This window comes from Agelaius tricolor, unplaced genomic scaffold, assembly GCF_023055355.1.
Source record: "Agelaius tricolor isolate 1412-34295 unplaced genomic scaffold, bAgeTri1.0.p SCAF_16, whole genome shotgun sequence".
Taxonomy (NCBI): Eukaryota; Metazoa; Chordata; class Aves; order Passeriformes; family Icteridae; genus Agelaius; species Agelaius tricolor.
The window spans coordinates 541,117-565,469 of record NW_027269276.1 but is presented as its reverse complement, the minus strand read 5'-3'; the positions used below and the strand labels follow the sequence as shown (position 1 = coordinate 565,469).

Here is a 24,353-nt window from a genome sequence, read left to right as displayed (position 1 = left end):
AGTGTGAGAAATTTGGTCTTTTAGCAGCTTCTCACTGGAGTGAGAGTTCAGAGCTGCAGGTGAGTCCCTCGCACGTCTCTGCACTCCAGGAGCACAATTTTACAAATGCACCCAGGAGTTTGGGGCCCTGCATCACAAGGAAGGCACTGAGGGGCTGGAGAATGTCCAGGGAAGGGGCTGGAGCCCCAGGCTGAGGGAGCTGGGGGCTCAAGGGTCACTTTTATTTCCATGGAAGACATGGGTGCCAAAGGCAGTTTAAACTATTTATTTTAAGACTTTCAAAGTACACTTCTGTCCTGAGAAACAACAGTCAGCTTCGGAACTGCTTAATACAGAATAACCAAAGTCAGTGCAGGGAGGTAAAAAATAAAGATCTAAGGCACTTCTACTTGAACACATGGAGGCGGCCACTGGAGTTGCCTCCCACCAGGACGCTCTGGCTGGGGTGCACGACGTTGATGGAGCACACGGAGCCGAGGCAGTCCACGTTGTAGAAGGAGTGCAGCAACTTCCCGGTGTCCTGGAAGACCTCGATCTGCCTGGGCTGGGCCATGCTGCCCACCAGGAAGCAGTGCTCCTGCTTGGGGTCCCAGGTGGCCCTGAAGCGGCTCAGCCAGCGGCCTGTGTTGTTGTTGTGCCTGCAGGGGAAGAGGAACATTCCTCCTTGTGAATCCAGCCTTTTAAATCATCATTTATGTCCCATCTGCTCCCTTGCCTTCTAAACCTTCAGCACTCACGCTGCAGGGAATCCCTGTCCTGGGATGGGCAGGATGGGACAAGAACACCAGAATGGTTTGGGCTGGGAGAGACCTTAGAGATGACCCAGTGCCACCCCTGCCAGGGCAGGTACACCTTCCTCTATCCCAGGGTGCTCCAAGCCCCATCCAGCCTGGCCTGGGACACTGCCAGGGGTCAGTTCCTTCCCAAAATCCCATCCATCCCTGCCCTCTGGCAGTGGGAGCCACTCTCTGTGTCCTACAGGAGCAACCACGGTGCTGCCCCAGCCCAGGTGTGCTGTGCTTACCTGATGGAGCTGAGCAGTGTGACCGTGGAGGACAAGGATGTGGTGTCGTAGACCCTGGGCACAGAAGAGCACATTAGCACCAAGAACCTGTGCTAAAAAGGCAGCCCTTCCCTCACAGAGAGCTCCAGCTCCTGGGGCCCAGGGCTGTGCACAGGCACCCAGCCTGGCCACAGGCACCAGCACCCCGGCTGGAACCACGTGCTCAGGACCTGGATTTGCTCTCAGCTGCACCTGCAGCCCACCCTGGCTGGCAGCTCTGGAGGAGGCTGCAGAGCCCAAAGGCCAGCCCAGAATCCCACCTGCTCCTCCACCTCGTGAACCTGGGGGTTCCACCCCTTGGGGCAAAAAAACTGCCCAGCCCATACAAAGTCAGGTAATCATCTAAATTACAGTCACAAAGTGACCAGGAGAAAAAGAACCTCTAACACAAGCAACTCACAGCAGCTTAAATGATGAAATGGTAGGCCATTTACAGAAGAGCTGATATCACCATTATTTCAAGTACCAGCTACAAAGAAATTTTGTTTCTGAGCATTTTGTGTTTGTGTTCACTAGCCAGGTTTTGGCTGGCTGTTTTTCATTTTGTTTGTTTTTTCAAAGATTAACAGTACCTGTATATTTTTACTTTGAAATATCCCGAGGGAAAACGAGAATTAGAAAAAAAAACAACCAAAGCAAAAAATCATTAAAAACTACATTAAAAATGTTAATGCAGGTAAATCTTTATCATTTTTTAAAAATGATAAAGACAGAAGGTTCTCGATGATGGGCCATGTGGAGAAGTAATAATAATAATAATAATAATAATAATGGCAATAAATCACCCAAACAGTTGGTATTTTCCATGAGGATTCTTCCTTCCACAGCCTTACCTCAGCCAGTCATCAGCACACACTGTCACCACCCTGCTGCCAGTGACAGGTGAGAAATAGGCCGAGGTCACGCTTTTGGTGTGTCCTGTCAGAGAGCTCAGGGGCTTGTTCTCCTTGCTGTTCCGAAGGTAGCGAACATCAAAAACACAAACATCCCTGCAAAGGTACCACAAACACTTCAGTAATTATCCTTCATTCACCAAAAAAGCTTCAGAGCACAGCAGGCTGTGTGGGAGCAGGTTCAGAGCTTCAATATCCACTCACATGGTGGCTCTGAGGGATTTTGGGAGCACCAAAACCACCCCAACCAGCCCTCCATACAGTCCCTCTGTGCCAAAGCCCACCAGGGCCCATCTGATTCCCATTAGATCTGGGAAATCAAACCAAATCCCACCTTAAATCCTGCTAAGGACTGAAAACTTGTTTTCTAAAGGGACCGAGACAGCTCTGACTGTAAACCGAGGCTGAGAAACTCCTGAGCCCCAGCTGTCCCCAGCATAGGGAGCACTGAAAAACCAGCCTGCTCAGTCTGGGCTACGTACACGGAGCCAGCAGCCAGGAAATACTGCTTGTTCACGGGGTGCACGTGGACTGTCCGTGTCTTCCTGAAGCCAATGTCCACACAGAGCTCCGAGGACACCCCCGGCGTCCGTCTGTCCACGACAGCCACGCGCCCGTCCCAGTGACTCACTATGGCACTGCAGGCATTCTCCTCCAGGAAGTCGAAGCAGGAAAAGTCTTCCTCAGTCCTGCAGATCTGAGCCCAGGGAAGGTTAAATGTCAACAGAACTAAAGGGAACAGGCAGTTGTTCTAACACCCAAACACTCCCTGGGCTATGGGTTCCATCCTTTCCCTCTTTAATTCACAAAAAAACATGCAGCTATGTGACAGCTCCATCCAGCTGTGCAGGTAAGCCTTCTGTGCAACAAGGATGCTTTCCACAGGGGAAATAATTAGGAGATAATTAACTATCCAAACCAGACCGGCAACAGCACATCCAAATTCCCTGTCAGAGCTCCTACAAGGCACTGTCACCTCTGTGTTCCAGCAATCAAAGAGCTGTTGGCCTTGAGCACACACTGAGCGAGGATTAAGGATATCTTTCCCATCTCTAGTGCTCCAGAAGCTTTTAATCATGTGCAGAAATGTAAACTTGGAAACTGGGAGAACCCAGGCCGTCTCTGGGTTTTGGTGAGTAGGAAACATCTCCCTATGTATGTGATGTTAATTAAATGTTGATTCATATGTCCTTGTGGAACTAGAACCTGAACTTTCGTGTTAATAAAACAACCAAAGAATGAGTTGGTACAAGCAGAGTAACCTCCCCAGCAGCCTCACCTCATCAAAGACAGCCCTGGTGACATCGCCGCAGCGCAGGGTGTCATTGCTGAGGGACAGCAGGTGAGCAGGGTTGCAGGGAGAGAAGTGCATGCAGTTGACAGGGAAGTTGTGGGGGATGAAGGTGTGGGCTCCTTCCTCCGTCCCGCAGCTCTGCAAAACAACAGATCCCACAGACACGGGTGCTGATCACTGCAGTTATTTCTGTTAATGACTACAACTCTCGGGGCCAAATCTCTGGCTTTTGAATGTTTTTTGGAGGAGGCAGAGGGTGCTGGGTGAGAGGAGACAACAGCACAGGTAATATGAACAGTGAGACTGCTTCTGGTCCCTAATTACAGAAAGCTGCAACTTCCTGCTGCAATTAGTGCCACTGCAGCCACCACCAGCCCAGCACCTGGGCAGCAGCACCTGGCACACCCACACAGCTGCTTTCTGCTGCCACATCAAAATATGGACACACTGGGTTCCTGAGAGCTCAGGCTGAATTAGTGACCCAAACTGCATGAACACAGGATCTCCTGGGTCTTGTCTTCTAAATTTTGCATCATTTTGTTATTTTAAAATAAACTGAACGGGTCATTTTGGACCAAGTTCTGGTTCATCCCACAAAGATGATTCTGCTTTCAAACTTCAGAAAAATACAAGGGAGAGCAAAAGGGAAAGCCATCCTGGCAACTCTGACAATCACTCTTGACAACCACCAAGTATTACCCCTAAGAATGGAAAAAAACCTAAAACACTCTCAAGAGCCTGACAAAATGCCAGCCCAGGCTGTGCCCCACCTGCAGCTGTCCTGAACCCCACACCTGTTCAGGTGAGGAGCACATCAACCACTCACCACGTTCCAGAGGCCAACGCACCCCAGCTTGTCTCCAGCTGCCACAAGGATGGTGCTTTGGGAAGGGTGGATGGCCATGGAACACACTCGGGATTTCACCACCTTCCTGATGTTCTCCTCTCTCAGCACCATGCTGCTCAGGCTTTCCTGGTACCTGGAAAACCAAAATGACAACCATCACCAAAACGTTCATTAGGGAAGGAAGGAAGGGGGGCCAGAGAACCCCCAGTTTTGGCTGCTGTTTTCACACTACCTCTTTATGTCAGGTGTGCCCTGCTCAGCATCTTCCGCTTTCACCTACACACAGAAAGGAGATATCCAATCAAAACCAGAGCCCAAGTGAAATTACACGATCCAAAACTAACAAATAAAACCAGTAATACCTCACTTATCCTCATCCACGTGCTCAGTATGGCCTCTGTCCATTTACTGCTCTCTGCCTGACCCTCTGGAACCATGGGAAAAGGTCCGACTGGAACCTGAGGCTGGAAGGACATTGGCAATTTTTGTAACTCAAACCAACTAAACCACAAACAAGGTGAATTGGTACTTTCCCCACACCAGATATTCTGAGAACACACCTACACTAGGACAGGAAATAAACAGTAAAAACAGAAGGTGAGATCATAACCTTATTAAAAAGATAAAGAGAATTTCACTGGCAGCACAGACCAACTGCCTCCCTGGGTTTCTTCCTCTTCTGATACTGCAGCAAGACCTTTACTACAGATTCAAATCTATTCTACAGTTCAATGGAAGATTTAAATTCCCATTTCTCAGAACAACATGCCTTTTACTTGTTGCTCCATCACTGCTTCAAAGAGATGGCAAATATTACCCAGGAAAATAACAGCGAAATAAAAACCAGAGTAATGGATGGATTTAAAGCTGCTCAGCTCCATGGGCTGTTAATGTGGAACATTCTAGGTCAGGACCCTTCTGTGGATCCCAGCTGCACCATGCCATCAGCCTGGGCCACAGAGCACTGCCCGACTCCTGGCGAGACCGTGGCACCTGCTCGGGGTGACAGAGCTGACCCTTCCTTCCTGTGCCTGTGCCACAGCTCCCAAACGGCTCAGGGCAATGCCCAGCGCCCCCCATCAGTGTCACCAGCAGTGCCCCCACCCCTCCTGCAGCCCCTCCACATCTCACATATTCCTCTGCTTCTGGCTTGGAAAACGTGTCCAGCAAGGGAATGTCCAGTGGTGGCTCCCTGAGCAGGCGCATGGATCGCCGCAGCGCGGGCTCATCCTCCACCTTCTTAGGCTTGGCCCTACAACAACCAGAGCATCTCAGCCGCAGAGCAGAGCTTAGGGACAGACCCCAGGGCACAGCTGGCCGACACCAGCCCCTCCTGGCCCTGCCCTTCCATCCATGGCAGTGAGGAACAAACCACGAGCACTCTGCAATGCCACCCGTTTCCCAGGGATGCAGCCCTTCCCAGCTCTCCTCATTCATTACCCACCCAGCCATTCCCACCTTCTCCCATCGCACAGCTTACTCTTTATTTGGGCTTCAGCTCACTTTCTGCTCGACCTGGCACTGCTTTGGCACGGCCAATGTCTTCTCCTCCACATTTACTGCTTACCCTCCCCCTTGCACCTTGGTCACGCCCTCTCTTTTTTTCCCAACATTTGTTTTCCTCCCACAATGAAGAATCAACGATATAAATCTCATATATTGGTACCGCACCTTTTTGTGACCCGAGATTGCCTTTTAGTGGTAAGTTGGTTAAGTCTTGCGGCTGACTTAAAGAGAAAAAAAGAGACTAATTATAGATAATGAGCATAAAGCATTAACCAGTATAAAATACAATTATCTCAAGGCAGCGATGAACTTACTGCAATTAATTATAATAAGAAGAAAGAAACTGTGGTTGCCCCATCCCTGTAAGTGTTCCAGGCCAGGCTGAATGGGGCTTGGAGCACCCTAGTCTATGGAAGGTGTCCCTGCCCATGGCAGGAGGTGGAATGAGAGGGGCTTTAAGGCCCTTTCCAAACATTTCAGGATTCTGTGATTTTCATGGCTTTCCTCATATAGAGCTGCCCCAGTGAGGAAAGGGTTTCACAGAAAGAGAAGACAGTGCAATTATAACACTTGGAAAGAGCATTTTGATGCTATTTAGACCCAATACAAACCTCATGCAGCTTTAGAGCAGCAAAGAATTTAGCATTTTCTGTGATGTTCTTTAGTCTTTTCCTCTCATAGGCTGATAGGTGGGAGTATCCATCCTACAAAATGAAAAGACAGTCACTCTCCATCATACAGTTACATGGCTGCAAGAGTGGTCCCGGGCTCAGAAAAGTGAGTCCTAAAAAACTGATTAAATTATTTTAAAAAAATGTAGTAACAAATGTAAAACCATACAAATTGAAGTTGTCATGTATCAACAACAAAATCTGTCCATACAGGTCCAGTTTGCTTTACAAAACTTACTCTGGCATCAACTCTATGAAGAGAACTGTAACAACATTTTTACTAATGAAAGCAATAGTGAAGAGACTCAATAGAGAATTCAAAACTTCAGTGAAAGTGTAAAATGAAGTGGGACACTGCCAGTCAGAGGTTAAAAAAGAGAAACAAAACCCACTTACAGAAGTAAAACACTTAAAAGCTTTATTTCTATAAAAGATAATAAAAGGTGGCCGGGCACTCACCGGAGCCGCGTCTCCCCCGTCGCTGCCGTCGCTGTCCACATCCCGGAGCCCGTCCTGGCCGCGGGCAGCCGAGCTGGGCCCGGGCGGGGAGCCGGGGGCGGCTCCGGGGCCGCCGTCGGGCTCCAGGCACAGCCTCTTGCCGGCCGGGGAGCGGGCGCTCAGCAGCCGCTTCTGGGGCCGCGGCCAGGCCGCCGCAGGCAGCGGCGTCAGCACCACCCGCAGCTGCCGGCCCAAGCCCGGGGCCGCGCTCGGCTGCAGCTCGGCGGGGCCCGCCGGGGGCGACTCCTGCGGGGGCGAACGGGGCTCGGCGAGACCGGCCAGGAGCGACTCCTCTGGGGGCGAACAGGGCTCGGCGGGGCCCGCTGGGGGCGACTCCTGCGGGGGTGATTCCTGATGGGGCGAACGGGGCTCGGCGGGACCCTCCGGGCGCGACTCCTGTGGGGGCGACTCCTGAGGGGGCGACTCCTGATGGGGCGAACGGGGCTCGGCGGGACCCTCCGGGCGCGACTCCTGCGGGGGCGAACGGGGCTCGGCGGGGCCCGCCGGGGGCGACTCCTGCGGGGGCGAACGGGGCTCGGCGAGACCGGCCAGGAGCGACTCCTGTGGGGGCGAACAGGGCTCGGCGGGGCCCGCTGGGGGCGACTCCTGCGGGGGTGATTCCTGATGGGGCGAACGGGGCTCGGCGGGACCCTCCGGGCGCGACTCCTGTGGGGGCGACTCCTGAGGGGGCGACTCCTGATGGGGCGAACGGGGCTCGGCGGGGCCCGCCGGGGGCGACTCCTGCGGGGGCGAACGGGGCTCGGCGAGACCGGCCAGGAGCGACTCCTGTGGGGGCGAACAGGGCTCGGCGGGGCCCGCCAGGAGCGACTCCTGCGGGGGCGAACGGGGCTCGGCGGGGCCCGCCAGGAGCAACTCCTGATGGGGCGAAGGAGATCCGGCGGGGCCCGGCGAGCAGGGCTCCTGATGGGGTGAACGGGGCTCGGCGGGGCCCGGCGAGGAGGGCTCCTGATGGGGTGAACGGGGCTCGGCGGGGCCCGGCGAGGAGGGCTCCTGATGGGGTGAACGGGGCTCGGCGGGGCCCGGCGAGGAGGACTCCTGCGGGGACGAACGGGAGTCGGCGGCGACCCGCGGACGGAGCCCCGGCACCGGCGGGCCCTGAACCCGGCCCGCCCCGCTCCTCACCTCCCCCGGTTTCTCCCCTCACAGCCCAGCCCCTGTCGTGTCCCCTCTCCTGGCAGCCCCCGGGTCCCCTCCCATGTCAGCGCCTCTCCTCCCGCGTTCCCGGACCTGCAGCTGCTGCCGGCGGTGCGCCGCCAGCTCCTCGGGCTGCCGCGGCCCGGGCTGGGACAGCGCCATGGCGCGCGCGGGGCGGAGCGGCGCTTCCCGCCCGCGCAGGGCCGGCCCGGCCGGGCCCGCCCTCAGCGCCGGCACCGCCCGGCTCCCGCTGCCGCTGCCGCAGGGCACGGAGCGCCGGGGACTGCGAAATTCCTCCCCGGGAGGCTGGGCAGGCCCTGGCACAGCGTGCCCAGAGCAGCTGGGGCTGCCCCTGGAGCCCTGGCAGTGCCCAAGGCCAGGCTGGACACTGGGGCTGGGAGCAGCCTGGGATGAGGGAAGGTGTCCCGTCTATGGCAGGGATGAGCTTTAAGGTCCCTCCCAAGCCCAGGCGTGCGGACTCGGTGCCCAGGCAGAGCGGGTGCAATGCTGGGCTCCCGGCACGCAGGGGAAGGGCCCGGCCTGCCCTGCCCTGCCCAGGGCACAGCCACCCTCACATCCGCACCGCAGTGCCCGGCCCAGGGCCGGCCCGCGCCCTGCGCCACGGCACTGACAAGATCTCGGCTTAAAGAGAAAACGGTAACTGAAAAAAAGCACACCCAGGGCAGGGTTAGACACTCCCAGTTCCAGGATGTGGGGAATCAAATAGATAACTTAAAAACATTCATTACCTTTCTCCTTCCCAACCTGTTCTTTCCAGAGGTGCAGCCCAGCTCTGGAGCACCGAGGCAGGAGCAAGCAAGGACAGGCAGCCACAGCTTTGGGGACATGCAGCCCCCAGCATCTGTGATTATTTCCCTGAGGGGGGCTGGACAGCAGCATCACAGGGAGGAGTCACCAACAGGGGACAGTTTATAGAACCACTCACAAGCAGAAAGGCCCAAATAAACTGACAAGTTAAAAAATACTTATTTAATGTGAGTTTTTGTACTCGACAAATACACAAGTCCCAAAAGGTTCAGCAGCAGCAAACGAAACAAAAATTTAATAAACAGTGATTCCATCTTCGGGAAATTCATCCAGTAATTGCGTTTCCCAGCTAAAATATGGAATACGAAGGCTGAAGGAAGCTTCTGGATTTGGGTTTGGGCAGTGCCATCATGGCCAGCTTCCCAGCAGCTCCCTGTGTGCCACCAACACTGCAGGACACGGAGCTGGCACTGGCAGAAGCTGGAGCCTTCGAACTCGGCAGCTTCTTGGTCCTTCTGTACCTGCTGAAGCCCCTGCAAAAATCAGAGGAGGTGTGTGTGAGACACCTGTGGCACCTGTCCTGGCCCCTGCGCTCACACAGGCATCACCACTGCATTTTCTGGAGGACTACGCACTCATTTTGTGATTTTTTTTTTTTTTTTAACACACATGGCTGCAAAATGACCTCTGAAATGCAAACAGTACAGCTGTTGCTCTGGGATGTACCCAAGGGTGAGCAGCAACAGCAAGCGACACTTCAGAGGCAGCAGAGCTAATGACAGATATCCCAGTAGATGGGAAAGTGCCAAGGGTGGGACAAAACCTGCTGGGCTGGGAAAACCATTTACTACAAAAACCAGGGAGCAGAACGGTGAAAATTGGGGCAGGGAAGGGGAAATCCATGGGAAGTGGCAGATCAGACCAACCAACAGCAGATGCAGGTGTTGCTTTGCATGATACAATCAGAAGGAGAATCTGAATTAACAAAGGGCTGAAGTTCAAATATTCCATCAAATGTTCAAAGTTTTAAGACCTGTTTGTGATTTCAAGCAAGGAACCTGGTGAGCCTGCTAATGCTAGCTATGGCAGAACACTGAAATGGAGTGTTCCCTTCTTAGCCTGCAGCAATCAAGTGTGAGGACAACTGTTAAATATCCTTCCTCACCAGCTTTAAAAAGCAAACATGCAGAAAAGCACAGCGGAGCAGCTCTGACCAGGATAGTTTTAAACCTGGATAGTTTTAACACCATTATTTAAGCCCATGCAGTGGGGTAACTGCAGTTCTGGGACCATCACTGAGCACAGAGCAGTGACCTCAGGCACGTACCCTCTGGGGTGGAACTGCTGGCTGCCACCACCACCCGTCCTTTTCCTCTTGGAGTCCCTGGAGGTCGGCGCCCGCTTCCTCTTCCTCCTCTGGTTTGTGGTATTGCCAAAATAGCTGGAGGTTGTGCCTGCATCCTCCGCTTCCCCATCGCTCCCCAGCGAGCCCGCGCTCCCCGTGGCCGTGTCCCCGCCCGGGCAGGCGGCATCTTCTACACAGGCAGGGAGGGAAAAAACCAAGTCAGGGAGCACCTGGGCCAGGCAGGCACCAGGACACACTGCTGGTGTCAGAACATCTGGCCTGGCTGTTCCTCACCTCCTCTGCACTGCCCCACCCCTGAATTTATCTCTAGTGGGAAGGCAGAAAGACTTTGGTGTGTTCTGAAAGTGATTACTCTCTTTTGGAATTATTGAACTGTAAAAATTAGTTATTTGTGAATAAATCATGGTAACTTTTGAATCAACCGTCTGCTAGAGGAGGAGAGAAAGGCACTGAACAGAAGTAGATGCTGAGGTAGAAAGCACACCTGGGATGGAGCATTCTGAGTACTTATCCATCACTTTAATTATTTCTGCACCGTACTTCTCCAGTTTGTCTTCTGTGACACCATCGATCTGCAGTAACACCTCCACGTCTGAGGACAAGGTTTCTGCAGCACAAAAGTACCCCTCAGACATGTCCAACAAATAATTTTTTATAAAGATACCCTGAAGGAAATGAATTCCTTTCCATGCCCCTCTATGCAGAAGCCCCAGTGGACTTCTGAGAAACCTGAAACTTCTGACCTTACCTGCTATTTTCTTGAGGGTGGAAGTACTGAAGATATTGAAGTAATGCACGTCAAAGACTTTGCCCAGGGTTTTGCAGGTGTCTGTAAGTTCACTGAGGCATTGTTTCACCATCTCTTCCCGCTGGGACATCTTTGCCATGGAAGCCCTTTGCCTTCTGATGGCACTGGCGCTCTCTGTCTCGTGGAACTCCACCTGTTAAAACGAGCCATCCATAACAGGAGTTCCTGCACACCCTGACTGATAACAGGGACACAGCCAGGGAAACAGAGATATCCTCTGATGCACCAAAAAAAGCTGTTCACCCAGTACACATTTTTAAAGTAAGTTTTTACAGGTTATTCAACCACACCCCAGTTTCCTCAACAAAGGGCTGGAAGAGTTTAGAGAGAAGGAAAACCTTCCAAGAGCCCAGTTCCCAGCTGGCTTCAAACAGAGGTCACTACGGTAATGCTGAGGGCTCTGTCCTGCTCCAAACACAGCACTAATGCAGAGGAGGTGTCACCTCAAGAAACCTGGGACTGTTCATGACCTTCATGGAGTGTCTACTCCATCAGATCCCACCAATGACTAGGAAAAAATAGAGTAGAAAATGAAGAAGGGAGTGCTGGTTCTTCCTTTCTCTTCTTAGCTCTCTTTCTGGGGGGATCAGAACTTTCCTTCACTGTCCAGCAGGAATCAGATGGGTGGGGAAAAAGAGAAAGATTTAGACCTCTTCAAGCCTCTCAAACTCACTGTTTGCCTGACAACATTATTACTGGAATACTGGGCTCATTCCAATCACACTTGTTGGATTCTGTTCCTTGCATCTACCAGACGTTAGTTCAGCTGGAGGCAAACTGTGTTTAAGCTACCTGAGGGGATATGCTAAAGAAAAACTGCAGCACCTTCCTTAAAACAATGCCTTCCAGAAACTAAACAGTTACACACCTGGAGTGACCCATCCAGCACAGCCTGAGCTCTCTCTCCCAGAATGACATATGCCACTGCCTGGTCATTAGCTGTGATGTACAAATCTTCATCCAGGATCCTGTCCAGGACTAGTTTTCTAAACAGCCTTTCGGCATTGTGCCTGGAATAGGCAGCCCCCTTCCCAAATATTCCAGACTGAATCTTGGCACTCGTTGAACCTGTGCAACAGACAGCATAGGATGAGCTTGTGCTCACAAAGCCCATGTACATGCATTTACAGACCTGTGGGAGATTCCCAAGGCAGTCTATTCACCTTCAAAAAAGCCTTTAAACACTGGAAAACTAATATTATCACTATAGCAACCTGAAATGGATTAAATCTTCAGTTTCATTTATTTTGGATCACTTACCACAAGAGATTCTTGTGAAAATTAACTTGGCAAAACACACGTTTTTTTAAACACCTGCTGGCATTGCACAACCCTCTTGATTCCTGGTCAGGGATCTGTGCACCAGGCCATTGAGGAGTTTCTGGGAGAACACTCACCTAGGAAAATGTCCACCATCATGTTGAGGGTGTACCTGCCAGAGCCGGGATTCCTGCTGCCGTTGATCCGCCCCGCCTGCGCGCAGTGCTCGCGCACAAACCGCACTATGCTCTTCACGTCCTCGGTCACATCCCGGGATTTATAATCCTGTTAGGTCACACCCCATCAGGACATGCCATTACGTGTTCCTGCCCTAATCCAGGCTGCTACTGACAACCTCAGTTTTCATGATTGAGCTTTTCTCAGCCATGAATTGAGTTTGTTCCAAATAAAGAAACCGTGATTTCCTAGTTAGAAACCTACAGCGATACAGTCACAGGGATTCTGGATGTGATAACACAAAACCAGTCCAACTGACTGTATATAATCCCCCTAGGGTTATTTGTGTAGAGTGAGGTGCAAGATTGCTGGGTAAATACTGGCAATCAAGGTAAATCATTTGGGAAGCATTCCTGTAATTATCCTGCCACACTCTAGAACATTAGAATGAGACTAAATAGGCATTATCCTCATCAAATTTGGTTCCAATCACAGCTGTATAAGGAAATGTTTCAAACACAGAGCTGAGACACAACATCCACAGGTACAAAACTGATCAGGATCCCTTCCCTGCCAGCCTCCACAGCTGCCTTCCCTTCTGCTCCAGCTACTAGGTTAGCATAAGCCCAAATGTTTGGACCACCTTCAGCAGTGCACACCTAATGTGGCCCTCATGCTGCTCTGGCAGTACAAAGCTGCCCTGAAAACACCAGGACAGGAGCTGAAGGGATTTCCCCACAGTCACTGCACTGGATCTGATCTCAGCTCCTGCCTCCTATAAGGAACATCCTTATGCCTCTGACAGGAACAGGAGCATCACAAGTCCATGGTTAAACCCTGAAAATACCTGGAAGCATCACAAAAATACAGGACTTTTATTCCTTTTCTCCATTTGCCTTCCTAAAGGTCGTGTAACTGCCTACGGATGCAACTAAATACAAATTCAGTTTAACACCACTATAAATAAAACCTGTGGGGTTTACCTTCTTTCTACTGCAGTTGTCACAAATCACTTCTGGGTGATCTTTGCAGAAGGTGGGGTTGAAGTTGGTCTCCCCGAAGTAGGCGAGCAGCTGGACGCGGCGGCACTCGACCACGTTCTCACAGTAGTGCACCATGCTGTACAGGTTGTTGAAGTGGGTCTGCCTCGTGTGGCTGTTCCCATCCTTCTCCACTGAAACACAGCAGATTCAGCGGTGTTTGTTAAAGCTGCACCTCTGCCTTTTCATGGACTGTGAAAAAAACTGGCTTTGCTTAAAAAACCCGCAATGTTGGCTTTGCTTAAAACGCAATATTGGCTTTGCTCAAGAAAAGATGAGTGGGTTAGTACAGAACAGATGTAGAACAGATTTTATCTCTGAAGTTTTAAAGAACTGGAGAAGGGAAATAAAGCTAGAATGACAAAAGTCAAGAGAAGGGTAAGCGTGACAGCATGAGGGGAAGTGGCCTCAAGTTGTGTCAGGAGAGGTTTAGATAACATATCAAGAACAGTTTCTTCATAGAAAGGGTAGCAAAGCCCTGGCACAGGATGCCCTGAATGGAGTCAATATCCTTGGAAGTGCTCAAAAAGTATCTGGATGTGGACTTGAGGACATGTTTTAGTGGTGAACAGGGGGGTGGAGTTGTTCTGACAGTTGGATTTGATGATATTAAAGGTTTTTCCACCCTTAACAATTCCATGATTCGGTGAAGCAAAGTGGTTTTAACCAAAATTAAGTACAAGTGACAAAAATCCTACTCCTGGCACCTGAACGAAAACCATCCAGGTAAGGATTCCCAGTTCTCCCCTCCCTGCAATACTGAGCTATCCATGGCACTTGTAAAAGAAAAGTAACACAGGCTAAAACGAGACCAGCAACAATGTGACTGCTGTAATGTCATCTCCAAGTCCCCAGAGGAGAACTCACTCAGGATGAGCCTTCTCAGCCTGGTCACATCACTGTAGCTGTAGAAGAGCAGGCAGTGGGACATCTCTCCATCCCTGCCAGCTCTGCCAGACTCCTGGTAGTAGCCCTCGATGGATTTGGGAAGGGACGCGTGGATAACGTAGCGCACGTCGGGCTTGTCGATGCCCATTCCAAAGGCAATCGTTGCACATATCACCTGGGAAAGAGATCATAATGTTCTAGACACACGTTATGGAAATCACTCCTGCAACACTGCATGGAAAGCAGACCTTTCCATGAGGGACCTGGGTTAGCAAACCTGGAGGAGCCAGAATTTCAGCTGTAATGCTGCAGAGCAAGTACAAAACAGCAACAACCTCCCCTCCTGTTGGAGGAGCCACTCCAGACACAGAAAACCCAAATCCCAGACTCTGCACAGCAGTGTGCCAGGAGCTGTTTCTGAAGCCCTGCACTGCTCAGGTCCTCCCTGCTGGAGTGCACACCTTGGCACAGTGCTACAACCTTTCAATCACAGAATTCCCAGTGAAAGGTGGCTGCTGTCCCAGCAGGTCTGCTGGGATCAGTTATTCAATACTGCATTTGGTGATAACAACTTCCCTATTATTTCCCAGGCCAAGAGGGATAAAAGTGCCCAGATTTTCTTCCCTTTTCCTCCCGTTTTTTCTTCACCTGGCATCCCTCCTGATTAACCCACTTCTGCTGCACAAGATCCCTGTTGGAATCGGTGAGGCCGGCGTGGTAGGCCAGGGCAGCCAGCCCCTCCTTCTGCAGGATGGCTGCTGTGGTGTCACACTCGTGCCGGGAAAGGCAATAGATTATCCCAGAGTCATCTGCAAAGAGATGCCAAAAGAAATCTGAGCTACAACACAGTTTTAGTTCCTTTCCCTGCTCAGCCTGCCAAGCAGACACTGACCTCTCCCCAGTGGAATAAAGGTAAGAGTAAAGATGTAATTGCTTCATTAAAGAACTTATTTTATTAGTATCAGATAGCCTTGACAGTTTTTCCTACACAGTCTTTTTGGGCTTTTGGTGAGGTGGAATGAAGAAATGTTTTCCTCATCAGTATTGTGCAATCTCAGGATTTAGAACAAAACCGATATAATTCAAGAATTAGAGAAGCCCAGTAAATGTTCTCTGAGGGTACAGCATGGGAGAAGCTCTGAGGGAGCTTGATGTAATCCAGTTACAGCAGCAGAAGCTGCAGCTCACTCCAAAGTGGGCCTAGAAAGATGGGAATCTCTGAAGATAGCTTCAAGGGGAACTACAGATAAGCAGACCAACGCAATTAAACAATTAAGATATTGGGTGACCTTTATGCTCTGAAGACATGATCCTAAAAGCTCTGGCAGGCTCCAGAAGGGTCATTCAAGAGCATCACCATAACTGACTTTTCCATCTTAAATTCTCAACTTCAGAATGCACATCAATCTGATTCCCATTTTCAGTAACATCACTTTACCTCCATCTTGCTTTTCTGGCAAATATATCACTATTACAGCATTCTAAAAGCTTTTACTGCCTTGAGAAATGGTTCATGAAAAGGCCTGTGGCTACCATGCTGCTGAGTACTCACGGGGGTGATATTTTTTAATCCATTCCAAGCAATCCATCGCCACCTTCTTTGGCTTCTTGGGCAACACATCATATTTCAAGTTATGCCTGTTGAAGCTCATTGTAAACCTGAAATGTGACAGTTCATGGTGCTCGTCAGCCTTCTGGGTACAGCTATGTTGTGTTAAACAGCTTCCTTCATCGTGCAAGGAAGGGCTTGGTGAGTTTTTTTTTCTCATGTTAATATTTTAAATCCACCTCCTGTTAAATTCCATGCATGCATTTAATTTAATTTAATCAGATACAGCCACACAAGGATTTCAGATGGGCCTGTTTTACTTCACTAAGTTTTCCACTCAGAATTTCTGAGGCACAAACAAAGGGTTTCAGACATCTGCTGAGCAACTCACACTTGTGGTTTGAGCATCTCGAGCTGGTTGAGGATGTCCTTCTGCACGCGGGGGTTGGCGGTGGCAGTCAGGGCCATCATGGGCACGGAGCGGAACTTCCTGCGCAGCGTGTTCAGCCGCTTGTAGTCTTGTCGGAAGTCATGGCCCCACTGGGTGGGAAACACAATTTAGGTGCAACTGAGTAAAATGCTGCAGCTGAGTCTTCTGGCATTCCTGAAAACAAGGGGAGGTGTTACCTGGCTGACACAGTGGGCCTCGTCAATGACAAAACGTGCCAGGAGTTTCCTGTCGTAGAGGTTCTCCAGGGCAGACATCAGGCGGCTGCTGGCACACACCTGGGGCACAGCACCGGTGGCAAAGGAAAGCAAAATACCTGGGCTACAAGTGTCAGCTGGGCCGGCTGCGAGCACAGAAACCACTGTCCTACAGTGCTGCAGAATCACCCTGCACTGCGCAGCTGAGTCCTCAAGGCACAGGGGTGATCCCAGTCAGTGCGTGCTAACCAGACAGCTGCTGTGGGATTGCCACCAGCTGCTGGGATCACCCACCCCAAGGCCCCTCATCTGAGGAAATTCCAGCACATTTAATTACTTATATCAGGAGACACAGAGAAAAATAATCCTGAAGAGAGAAACACAATCAGCACACTAACCAGCCCCCTCTTACAAAGCTCTTGTGCAATAACATATTTTTAAGGCAGCATATAATGAAGCCCAAGGCAAGCTCTGACAATCTCTCCTATCACCCTGACAATGCTGCATTTTTCCTGTATTACCCTATTCAGAGCAGTCTGGATTTAGTAGCTACAGGACAGTGATTAACACTAATGTGTATCAAGATAGATTGAAACAGCTGGGCATGGGAGCTTGTCTTAGGAATTTACATTTTACAGACATACTCAGTTCTTATTCTTGGCTAATTACTGATTGAAATTAGCTACATCCATATAGATTTTTAGTTACCCAAAACCTAGCATTTTTTCCCCAGAAGCCTACTCTGAGTGCAATTTTTAGCACCTCACAGCAATCCCCCCCTTGTAGCCCCTATGATTTTACAACTGAAGATGAAGTACAGACCTTCTCAGGGGTGACATACAGCAGCTTTATGACAGGGTCTTTCTTTGACAACTGCATGTAGATTTTTGAGGCATCAGCATCTGTTCTGTCACCAGTCAGGTATGTTGCAGCAATCTATATTAAAAAAATTATAAATACATATATTGAGTTTTATTACATGCAAAACAAAAGAACCTCCAAATGAAGAACCTCCCTAACTCTCATTACAAACCAGTTCCTAAGCAGTCAGCCTTGGGAACACACCTTTGGAACACACATCTGAGCACCCTGGGCTAGGGGAAGGTGTCCCTGCCCGTGGTGAGGGGTGAAACAAGGTGAACTTTAAGATCCCTTCAACTCAAACCATCCTGGGATCCTGTGATCTCCTGCACGTGCATTCCTGCTCTGTATATCCTGTTTCCAAAGATGTTTTGCACCTCCAGAACCCCCCCAGCTCAGGAACTCCTAGGGCTCATTCCCACTGCAGAGCCAGGCTGCTCCTGTGTAGGTGAGTGATTACAAATCTCAGGATCTCAGAACCAGCCCCTGCTCTGAAAAACACAGCTCCAACACCCAACATCAGGAGCAGCAATAAATCCAGCAGTCACACTGCCAAGATACTTGAGTTCATCCAATTTGGCTCTTCCCAGGCAACTTCCTGTGCCGTTCACAGTGTCCACCTAATCTATTTATGCAGTTTATATTCGGGAGACACAAGATTTGCTGTAAAATTTCAGATTTCTAATCCAGTTACCTGCAGCTTCAGTCAATAAAGCTGCTGGAACTTACATCTAAAGTCTTCAGCTTCTGAACCTGATCGATGATGAGCGACCTCAGCGGAGAAATAACGATGGTGACCCCGGCAGAGACACAGGCTGGTAACTGGTAGCACAGGCTCTTCCCACCTCCTGTGAGGATGAGACACAACACAGCAAGGGCTGGGTATCAAGAGAAAAGGGATGGACTCCTTATTTCCCATTTTACAGCACTTCTGGAAACAACACATTTTGACCAATGCCTGCCTCTAAGTGACACCTGTAGGATAAGGAAGAGTTACTGTGTGAATTACTAAGGAAAGCAGAAATTGAATCCCCTCACTCAAAATACCCCAGTGCAACAATAGTCCTGAAATCCTGCAGTCGCAGAATTCCAGCAGCTCAAAGGCACAGGGGAAGAGAAAAGCTTGTCCCAAAGCTTGCAAAAGGAGCTGCAGCTCTGTACCCTGTACCTGTGGGCATGAGGATGAAACAATCCTCCCCCAGCAGAGCAGCATTGATGGCCTCTAGCTGGTTTGTCCGGAAACAGTGCAATCCAAACTTCTTGTGGAATATATTCATCATTTCTGCAGAATGGGGAAATTTCATACCCCTGAAACGCTCCAGTGCAGGGTTATGAACCACTGGATCTGGAAGACAAAAAAATGTGATTAGAGTAAGTTATGACATCAAGTTCCAGAAGGAATTGTTCCCTTTGAGGGTGGGCAGGCCCTGGCACAGGTGCCCAGAGCAGCTGTGGCTGCCCCTGGATCCCTGGAGTGTCCAAGGCCAGGTTGGACAGGGCTTGGAGCACCCTGGGATAGTGGGAAGGTGTTCCTGCCATAGCAGGGGTGGCACTGGATAGGATTTAAGGTCTCTTCCACCCCAAACCATTCTGTGACTCTGATTTTCACCTCCCCTTTTGCCAGCTTGTCCCTACATTAACCTGAAGTGACGATGACCAACCCTGGGCCCTGAGGGGACTGAGTTTGCTTCCACAAACCCATTTTGGATCATCTTGCAGTGAAAACCATTGTACAGCTTTGAATCAAAAGCTGCAGAATCATTATTTAACTAAAACATAGAAATACCCTCATTTTCAATTTTAGCAGCTTCATCTTCCAGCAGGCTGAAACCAGCACAGGAAGGGAATATTCAAGTTTAGCATCATTTAGAGGAAAAAAAACCCAAGATGACTTTGCAAAAAAGGAACCAAAAGAAACTTCCACAGAAACAAAAGGCATGGATGTGATCTGTAGTAGTTACTTGGTATTAGATTCAAAGAGAAATAAATAAGAATTTAAAAATGGAAGAACCCAATAACCCTCAGGAGTACAGTTCACCTGGCTGGTTCTTTGTTGCCATGGGGAGGGCTGCCTTTGGAGCAGCAGGGCTGGATCCCAGAGCTGGCCCTTTGGCTCTGGACATGATCTTGGACAGGAGGGATGCGGCAGGAGGCGCCTGCGGGCCGGGCCGGCAGAGCGGGGTGGGCGGCGCCGCGGGGGCGGGCACGGGCACCGGGCTCTGCCAGTCCTCCTCCTCCAAGTCATCGATGTCAAAGGCATCCAGCTCCAGCTCATCGGTGCCCCAGCTGTGCCCTGCACTGGGGGCTGTGCTCTGGGCCTTCAGGGCTGTGCTGGTCCGGGGCTGGGTCCCGCTCCTCGCCCCAGGACTGCTGTCCCAGCTGCTGTCCCAGCACTGCAGGCTGGGCCTGAGGGACGCTCCCTCCCTGCCACCTCCCCTGGCACCAGGCACCTCTGCAGGGCCCGGGCAGGGCATCTCCTCAGCGCCCTGCTTTGAAGCACAAGAGCTGTCCATGGTTTGGTTGGTTTTGGCAGAAGAGCTGCTGGAATGAACAGAGAGTGCCGGTGGGAGGTTTGTGGATTTGGGGGAGTTTCTGTCAGAACTGAAGCTCCAGCTTGGGCCAGAACTTGCACCAGGACACACACGAGGGCCCTGCTCCATGGGAGACTTCCAGCTTCTAGGAACAGTGGTGTTTATGCCATTCTGGTTCAAACCGACAGAATTAGCCAGCAGTTTTCTCCTGGGACAGATAACAAGGGAAGGAAGAACGAAAAAAAAATACATTTAGTCACAAGCAATGATTTACCAAGTTCTACAACATTCATTAAACAGTTTTGTCTCACTGCTATTAAACATCTTAACATATGGTGGTTCCATCATGTTCTGAGTCACCATGTTTGAAAATTATTTCAAACAAATCTAGGGAAGAGAAAATACCACCAGAAGAGAGTAATGACAAAACTGTGACATCATCTCTACAGACACAATATAAAAGAATTCCTAAAAGGAAGATCCAGGCAAGGTAGAATATAAAAAATAAATCCTTAAGAGGCAAAACCTGAAGTTAAAAGTATGCCTGAACCACATCATGTTTTTAGGTACTTTCTAAAGACTATGTCTGACTACAGCAATGAGAAATAAAATAAGCTGTTGTACTGAGAACATTTACAGAAGCTCATGGTCCCAGTCCAGGAAGAATCTAACCAAGACCCCAAATCCCAATACTTTGTCCTCGCACTGTGCCATCAGATGAGGCAGCAGACAGAGCAGCAGGTTGTGGCAGCAGTAATTCCATTGGAAGATGACAAGCTCAGGGGCATTAGGAGAAATCACCACCCCTGCAGTCAGTGAGGGGGCAGACAGCACCAGCTGAGTGCCTGTGGCAGAACTGAGGAGGACACCTGGCAGGTCACACCACATGCCCTGGGGGTGCAGAAGCACCTGGTGCCAGGTGTCCTCCTCAGTTCTCCTGGTGCAGAAGCACCTGGTGCCAGGCAGCTCCTCAGGCTGCCTGTGGAACTGGATCCTCCCCCTGGCAGCACACAGGGCCCAAACACTCGCAGCAGTTTGGGGTATGTTGGTCCCTCCCTCAGTCAGCGCTCAGAGCTCTTTCAAGCCCTCGTGCCTCGCTCTCCAGTGTGCTGGGGACACCTGCAGGCAGCTCCCTGCTCCGCACGGAGCTGCTCCAGCCTACCTGAGGTCCCTGTGCTGCAGCAGGGCTCGGGCACAGCCCAGGGCCTGCAGCTCCTGCAGGGGAATGGCATCCACCAGCTCGCAGATGGCCTCCATGACTGCCAGCAGCCGCGGGGCCACGGGCACGGCCTCACCTGCCACAGGGAGGGAGCTCAGCACAGTCACTCTCATCAGAACAGGTGCCCAGAGGACACCACCCTCCCAGAGGACAGTGATTGTGGTCAATCAGTCTCAACAATTTACTCCCAACATACTTTTAGTCCACGTGCACAAAGAAATCGTTTCTGTGTGCAGGAACTCAATGAAGCTACTTAATTTTGCCCTTGTCTTTTATTATCTGTCTATAATCCAACCATTTATGTCAACTCTCCATCTACAGATGTTCATTCTCCATCTGTTAGTTAATGTTCTGGGATTACACAGGATAATAAATAGTTGCCAACTACCCCCAAAATCAGAGATATTAATTTCCAAAGCATTTTGTGTACCTGAATCTCCTGCACTGCCATCACCAGGATGCGTTGAGGGAACCTTCTCCTGCCTGGCCTCGGAGCTGCCAGGTGTGCACCTTCCTCCAGTGGGAGAGTCTCTGAAAACACTGCTAACACCAAAAGGAAAAGCCATGAAAATACAGGTCTCTGTAAACTGAGGCACTTCCACAGAACAGCAGGATTTAAGATATGTGGAAAGATAAATTCCTGAAGGCCCAGACAGAACCCAGGAGCTGAGCAGTCACTCATCCTGGGTACCAACGTGTGGAATTTTCTCCCATCCCACTACAAAAGTCACTCTGCTTTTTTCTGAAGTGAAAGCCAGATAAAACATCAGCCATAAAACTAGCATTTGATAAAGCATTAATTGCAGCTGCCAGCCATCAACCTGGCAAGCAGCAAAGAGACAGAGCTCAATCTGTGCCTCTTTAACAAGCGGGAGTTTAGGTTGTTTTTGGTACTTTTGTACTCGTGCACCAGACAGATGGTTTCAGCCGTGAGCTCTGGTTACCTGGCACTTTGCACAGAGGAGGAGAAGGGAGGCAGCTCCTCCTCCTCAGGGGAGGGAGGGATGATGTCCAGGTCATCCTCCTCGATGTCAGCACCTGCCCACGGCCAGGTGGCCTCGTCCAGTGCTGGGGAGCTGCTCCCAGCCCTCTGTGGCTCCTGGCTCTGACCCCCTTCAGCTGCAAGGGAAGGGCATTGATACTGCTGGGTAACACTGCACACTCACTCAGCCTGCCACAAGCAGAGGGGAAAACAGCAGCCAGATTTCAAAACACTCGTTTGATACAGCTTCTGACTCCCAAAGGATAAAACCTGCTGTTCCCTTTTCTCCCCATTAAAACAGACAGACAAATCCCCACAAACCCTCACTTAAGTGGAAAAGTGATACAAATAAACCTACAGTCACCTGTCCCTGGCAGAAGTGAAACACTGAAGAGATCTATTTTTCTGCAATACTTTTCTATAAAAACGATTTGTGTAAAAACCTGTTTCTATAAAAAGCTCCTATTATATTAAATCCTAGCTTTAAAAGAGTGCAGACTCATCAGCTGGCACAGTCCCTGTACTGGAACTGGAAGGTAAATGTACATGCATTGTGTCTTAAAAGACAAATCCTACAAAGAGAGGTCAATATCATTAACTTATTAAAATTAATTTCGCAGAGAAAGGAAAAGACAACAAAATTTTAAAAACAGAAACACAGTTCACAAATGTTTTCACCGCTCAGTGTAAGGGCAGCATCCCAGAACGCTCTTTGATATTATTCAATTGCATAAACATGTTAATTTCCCAAATAAAGGTCCAAAGTCTCAAAACACAGGAGGTAAGGAATCTAAAATAAAGCAGTTCTATGGGACAGAGCTGCCAAAGCAATGACAGGCAGGAATTTTGTGATCGTAACTGAGGGCTGGAGTTCTTCTGTGGCGTTTGTGTTAAAAATAGAGAGCTATCACTTTTTCTGGTTTAATATTTAAGTGTAAGATGACTTTATCTCCTGTATGAATTTTCTAAGTGCTTTTCTCTCCATAGCATCCCTATAGATTATTAACCATTTCAGGAATTCCATAAATCTTGTAACTGCGGGACACGGGCAGCCGCTGCTCCCGCACCGGCAGGACGCTATCCCGCTCCCAGTCCGGGGGTACCCAGCACGGAATCGGGGCTGTTTGCCAGTGCCGAGCACGCAGCTCCCCGTGACTCCTGAGCAGCCAAGCCAAGCCCAGGGCTGCACACCCCGCTGTTCTTCCAGCCCGGTACCTGCGCGCAGCCCTTACCTGGGCGAGCCCCGGCGCTGCCCGCATCCCGGCGGGGTTCAGCCGCTGCCGGCTCCCCGGAGCCGGGCCCCGCAGCCGAGCCCCCGCTGCCGGGAGCCGAGTCCTCCAGGCAGATCACGGAGCGCTGCGAGCAGGGCCGCGGCTCGGCCTCCGCCGCTGCCTCACCGGCACCGCCGCCGCCGGGCCCCGGGGTCCCGGGAGAGCCGCGCGGGGCCGGGCGGGGGCCGGGCCGCGGGGGCTCCCTGCCGGGGGCTCGCGGCCCCTTGGGGGACACCAGGGGCGGCCGGCAGAACTTCTTTTCTATTCCCGACAGGTCAAAGTCATCGATGTCATCCCACTCATCGCCGATGGTGATAACGGGGCCTGCAGCGGAGCCGGGAGCGGGAGCGGAACCGGGACCGGGAGCGGAGCCGGCCTTCCCGGCGGGAGCGGTGCTGGCCGGCCGGGCCCCGGGAGCCGCGGGAGGGGCACAGGCCGGAACGCAGCCCCGCGGCGGCGCCTTGGCGTCCGGCGGAGCCGAGGCGGGCAGGACCAGCGAGGTGTTCACGTCCTTGTCCCTCAGCACGGCGGCGGCGCCGAGGCCCCGCGGCGCCTTCTTGAAGGTGAAGCCCCTGCAAGGAGAGGAGCCCCGGTGACTCCCCGGCCGCGGCGGCCGCCCCACCCCGGCGTCCCGGCGCGGTACTCACGGCGGGCGGTCCCGGGCCGGCGGCGCGGCGCGCAGGGCCCCGCGGGCCGAGTGCCGCCGCAGCTGCTCCCGCAGGTTGTTCTGCGGCACGGCCGCCATCGCGGCACCGCCGCCCCGCCGCCAGGGGGCGCCCGCCGCAGCCTCCCGCCCGCGCTTCGCATTCGGCGCCAAAAGCGCCCCCCGTTCCCCATTGGCCGGAAGGGACGGGACGGAAGTGACGCACGGGGGCGGGAGGCATGGCGGCGGAAATGGAAGCGTTTCCGGAAATGGCGGCGCCGCCCTCAGGCCGGGCTCGCTCCCTCCCGGACCCGCCGTAGCCCCGCTCCGCACCCCCGGGAAGCGCTCGGCGCCTCGCACGGCCTTGGCCCGCGCCGGGAGGCCGGAGCCCCTCAGCCCCCCCGCTCAGAGTTCACAG

General features: G+C 51.6%; 2 protein-coding genes across 5 annotated transcripts; both read right to left on the bottom strand.

Annotated features, from left to right (window-relative positions):
- Window positions 1-250: 250 nt before the first annotated feature.
- WDR76 (WD repeat domain 76) lies at window positions 251-8,149 on the bottom strand. Of its 3 annotated transcripts, none has more exons than XM_071441082.1 (13): window positions 8,021-8,149; window positions 6,734-7,828; window positions 6,215-6,307; window positions 5,769-5,824; window positions 5,229-5,349; window positions 4,460-4,561; window positions 4,330-4,373; window positions 4,077-4,230; window positions 3,236-3,388; window positions 2,439-2,653; window positions 1,897-2,052; window positions 1,025-1,078; window positions 251-638 (listed from the first exon to the last, which is right to left on the bottom strand). In XM_071441082.1, exons 1-13 carry the CDS (start codon window positions 8,087-8,089, stop codon window positions 386-388), a joined length of 2,565 nt encoding a protein of 854 aa, XP_071297183.1. In that variant the 5' UTR covers window positions 8,090-8,149; the 3' UTR covers window positions 251-385. The 3 variants fall into 3 exon arrangements, with proteins under 3 accessions (XP_071297183.1, XP_071297184.1, XP_071297185.1); XM_071441083.1 differs by having other exon boundaries at window positions 6,734-7,783; window positions 8,021-8,113; XM_071441084.1 differs by having other exon boundaries at window positions 6,734-7,738; window positions 8,021-8,113.
- Window positions 8,150-8,890: 741 nt separating this feature from the next.
- BLM (BLM RecQ like helicase) lies at window positions 8,891-24,332 on the bottom strand. 2 transcript variants are annotated; one of them, XM_071441076.1, is made up of 21 exons: window positions 23,940-24,332; window positions 23,254-23,864; window positions 21,984-22,158; window positions 21,470-21,582; window positions 20,983-21,115; window positions 19,328-20,028; window positions 18,458-18,634; window positions 18,019-18,137; window positions 17,251-17,364; window positions 16,411-16,509; window positions 16,175-16,323; window positions 15,787-15,893; window positions 14,883-15,043; window positions 14,214-14,409; window positions 13,290-13,480; window positions 12,267-12,414; window positions 11,738-11,937; window positions 10,810-11,002; window positions 10,546-10,668; window positions 10,023-10,230; window positions 8,891-9,228 (listed from the first exon to the last, which is right to left on the bottom strand). In XM_071441076.1, exons 1-21 carry the CDS (start codon window positions 24,035-24,037, stop codon window positions 9,045-9,047), a joined length of 4,200 nt encoding a protein of 1,399 aa, XP_071297177.1. In that variant the 5' UTR covers window positions 24,038-24,332; the 3' UTR covers window positions 8,891-9,044. The 2 variants fall into 2 exon arrangements, with proteins under 2 accessions (XP_071297177.1, XP_071297176.1); XM_071441075.1 differs by having other exon boundaries at window positions 21,470-21,579; window positions 23,940-24,170.
- Window positions 24,333-24,353: the final 21 nt, after the last annotated feature.

Coding starts and splice junctions, on each gene's coding strand:
- WDR76 (XM_071441082.1), bottom strand. CDS start 8,089: ATGGCGCTGTCCCAGCCCGGGCCGCGGCAGCCCGAGGAGCTGGCGGCG. Junction 3,389..4,076: donor GCGTTGGCCTCTGGAACGTG/GTGAGTGGTTGA, acceptor GTTGTTTTGCAG/AGCTGCGGGACGGAGGAAGG. Junction 2,654..3,235: donor CCAGGGCTGTCTTTGATGAG/GTGAGGCTGCTG, acceptor CCCTGGGCTCAG/ATCTGCAGGACTGAGGAAGA.
- BLM (XM_071441076.1), bottom strand. CDS start 24,037: ATGGCGGCCGTGCCGCAGAACAACCTGCGGGAGCAGCTGCGGCGGCAC. Junction 16,324..16,410: donor AGGCCCACTGTGTCAGCCAG/GTAACACCTCCC, acceptor TTTCCCACCCAG/TGGGGCCATGACTTCCGACA. Junction 10,231..10,545: donor CTCAGAATGCTCCATCCCAG/GTGTGCTTTCTA, acceptor CTGCCTGTGTAG/AAGATGCCGCCTGCCCGGGC.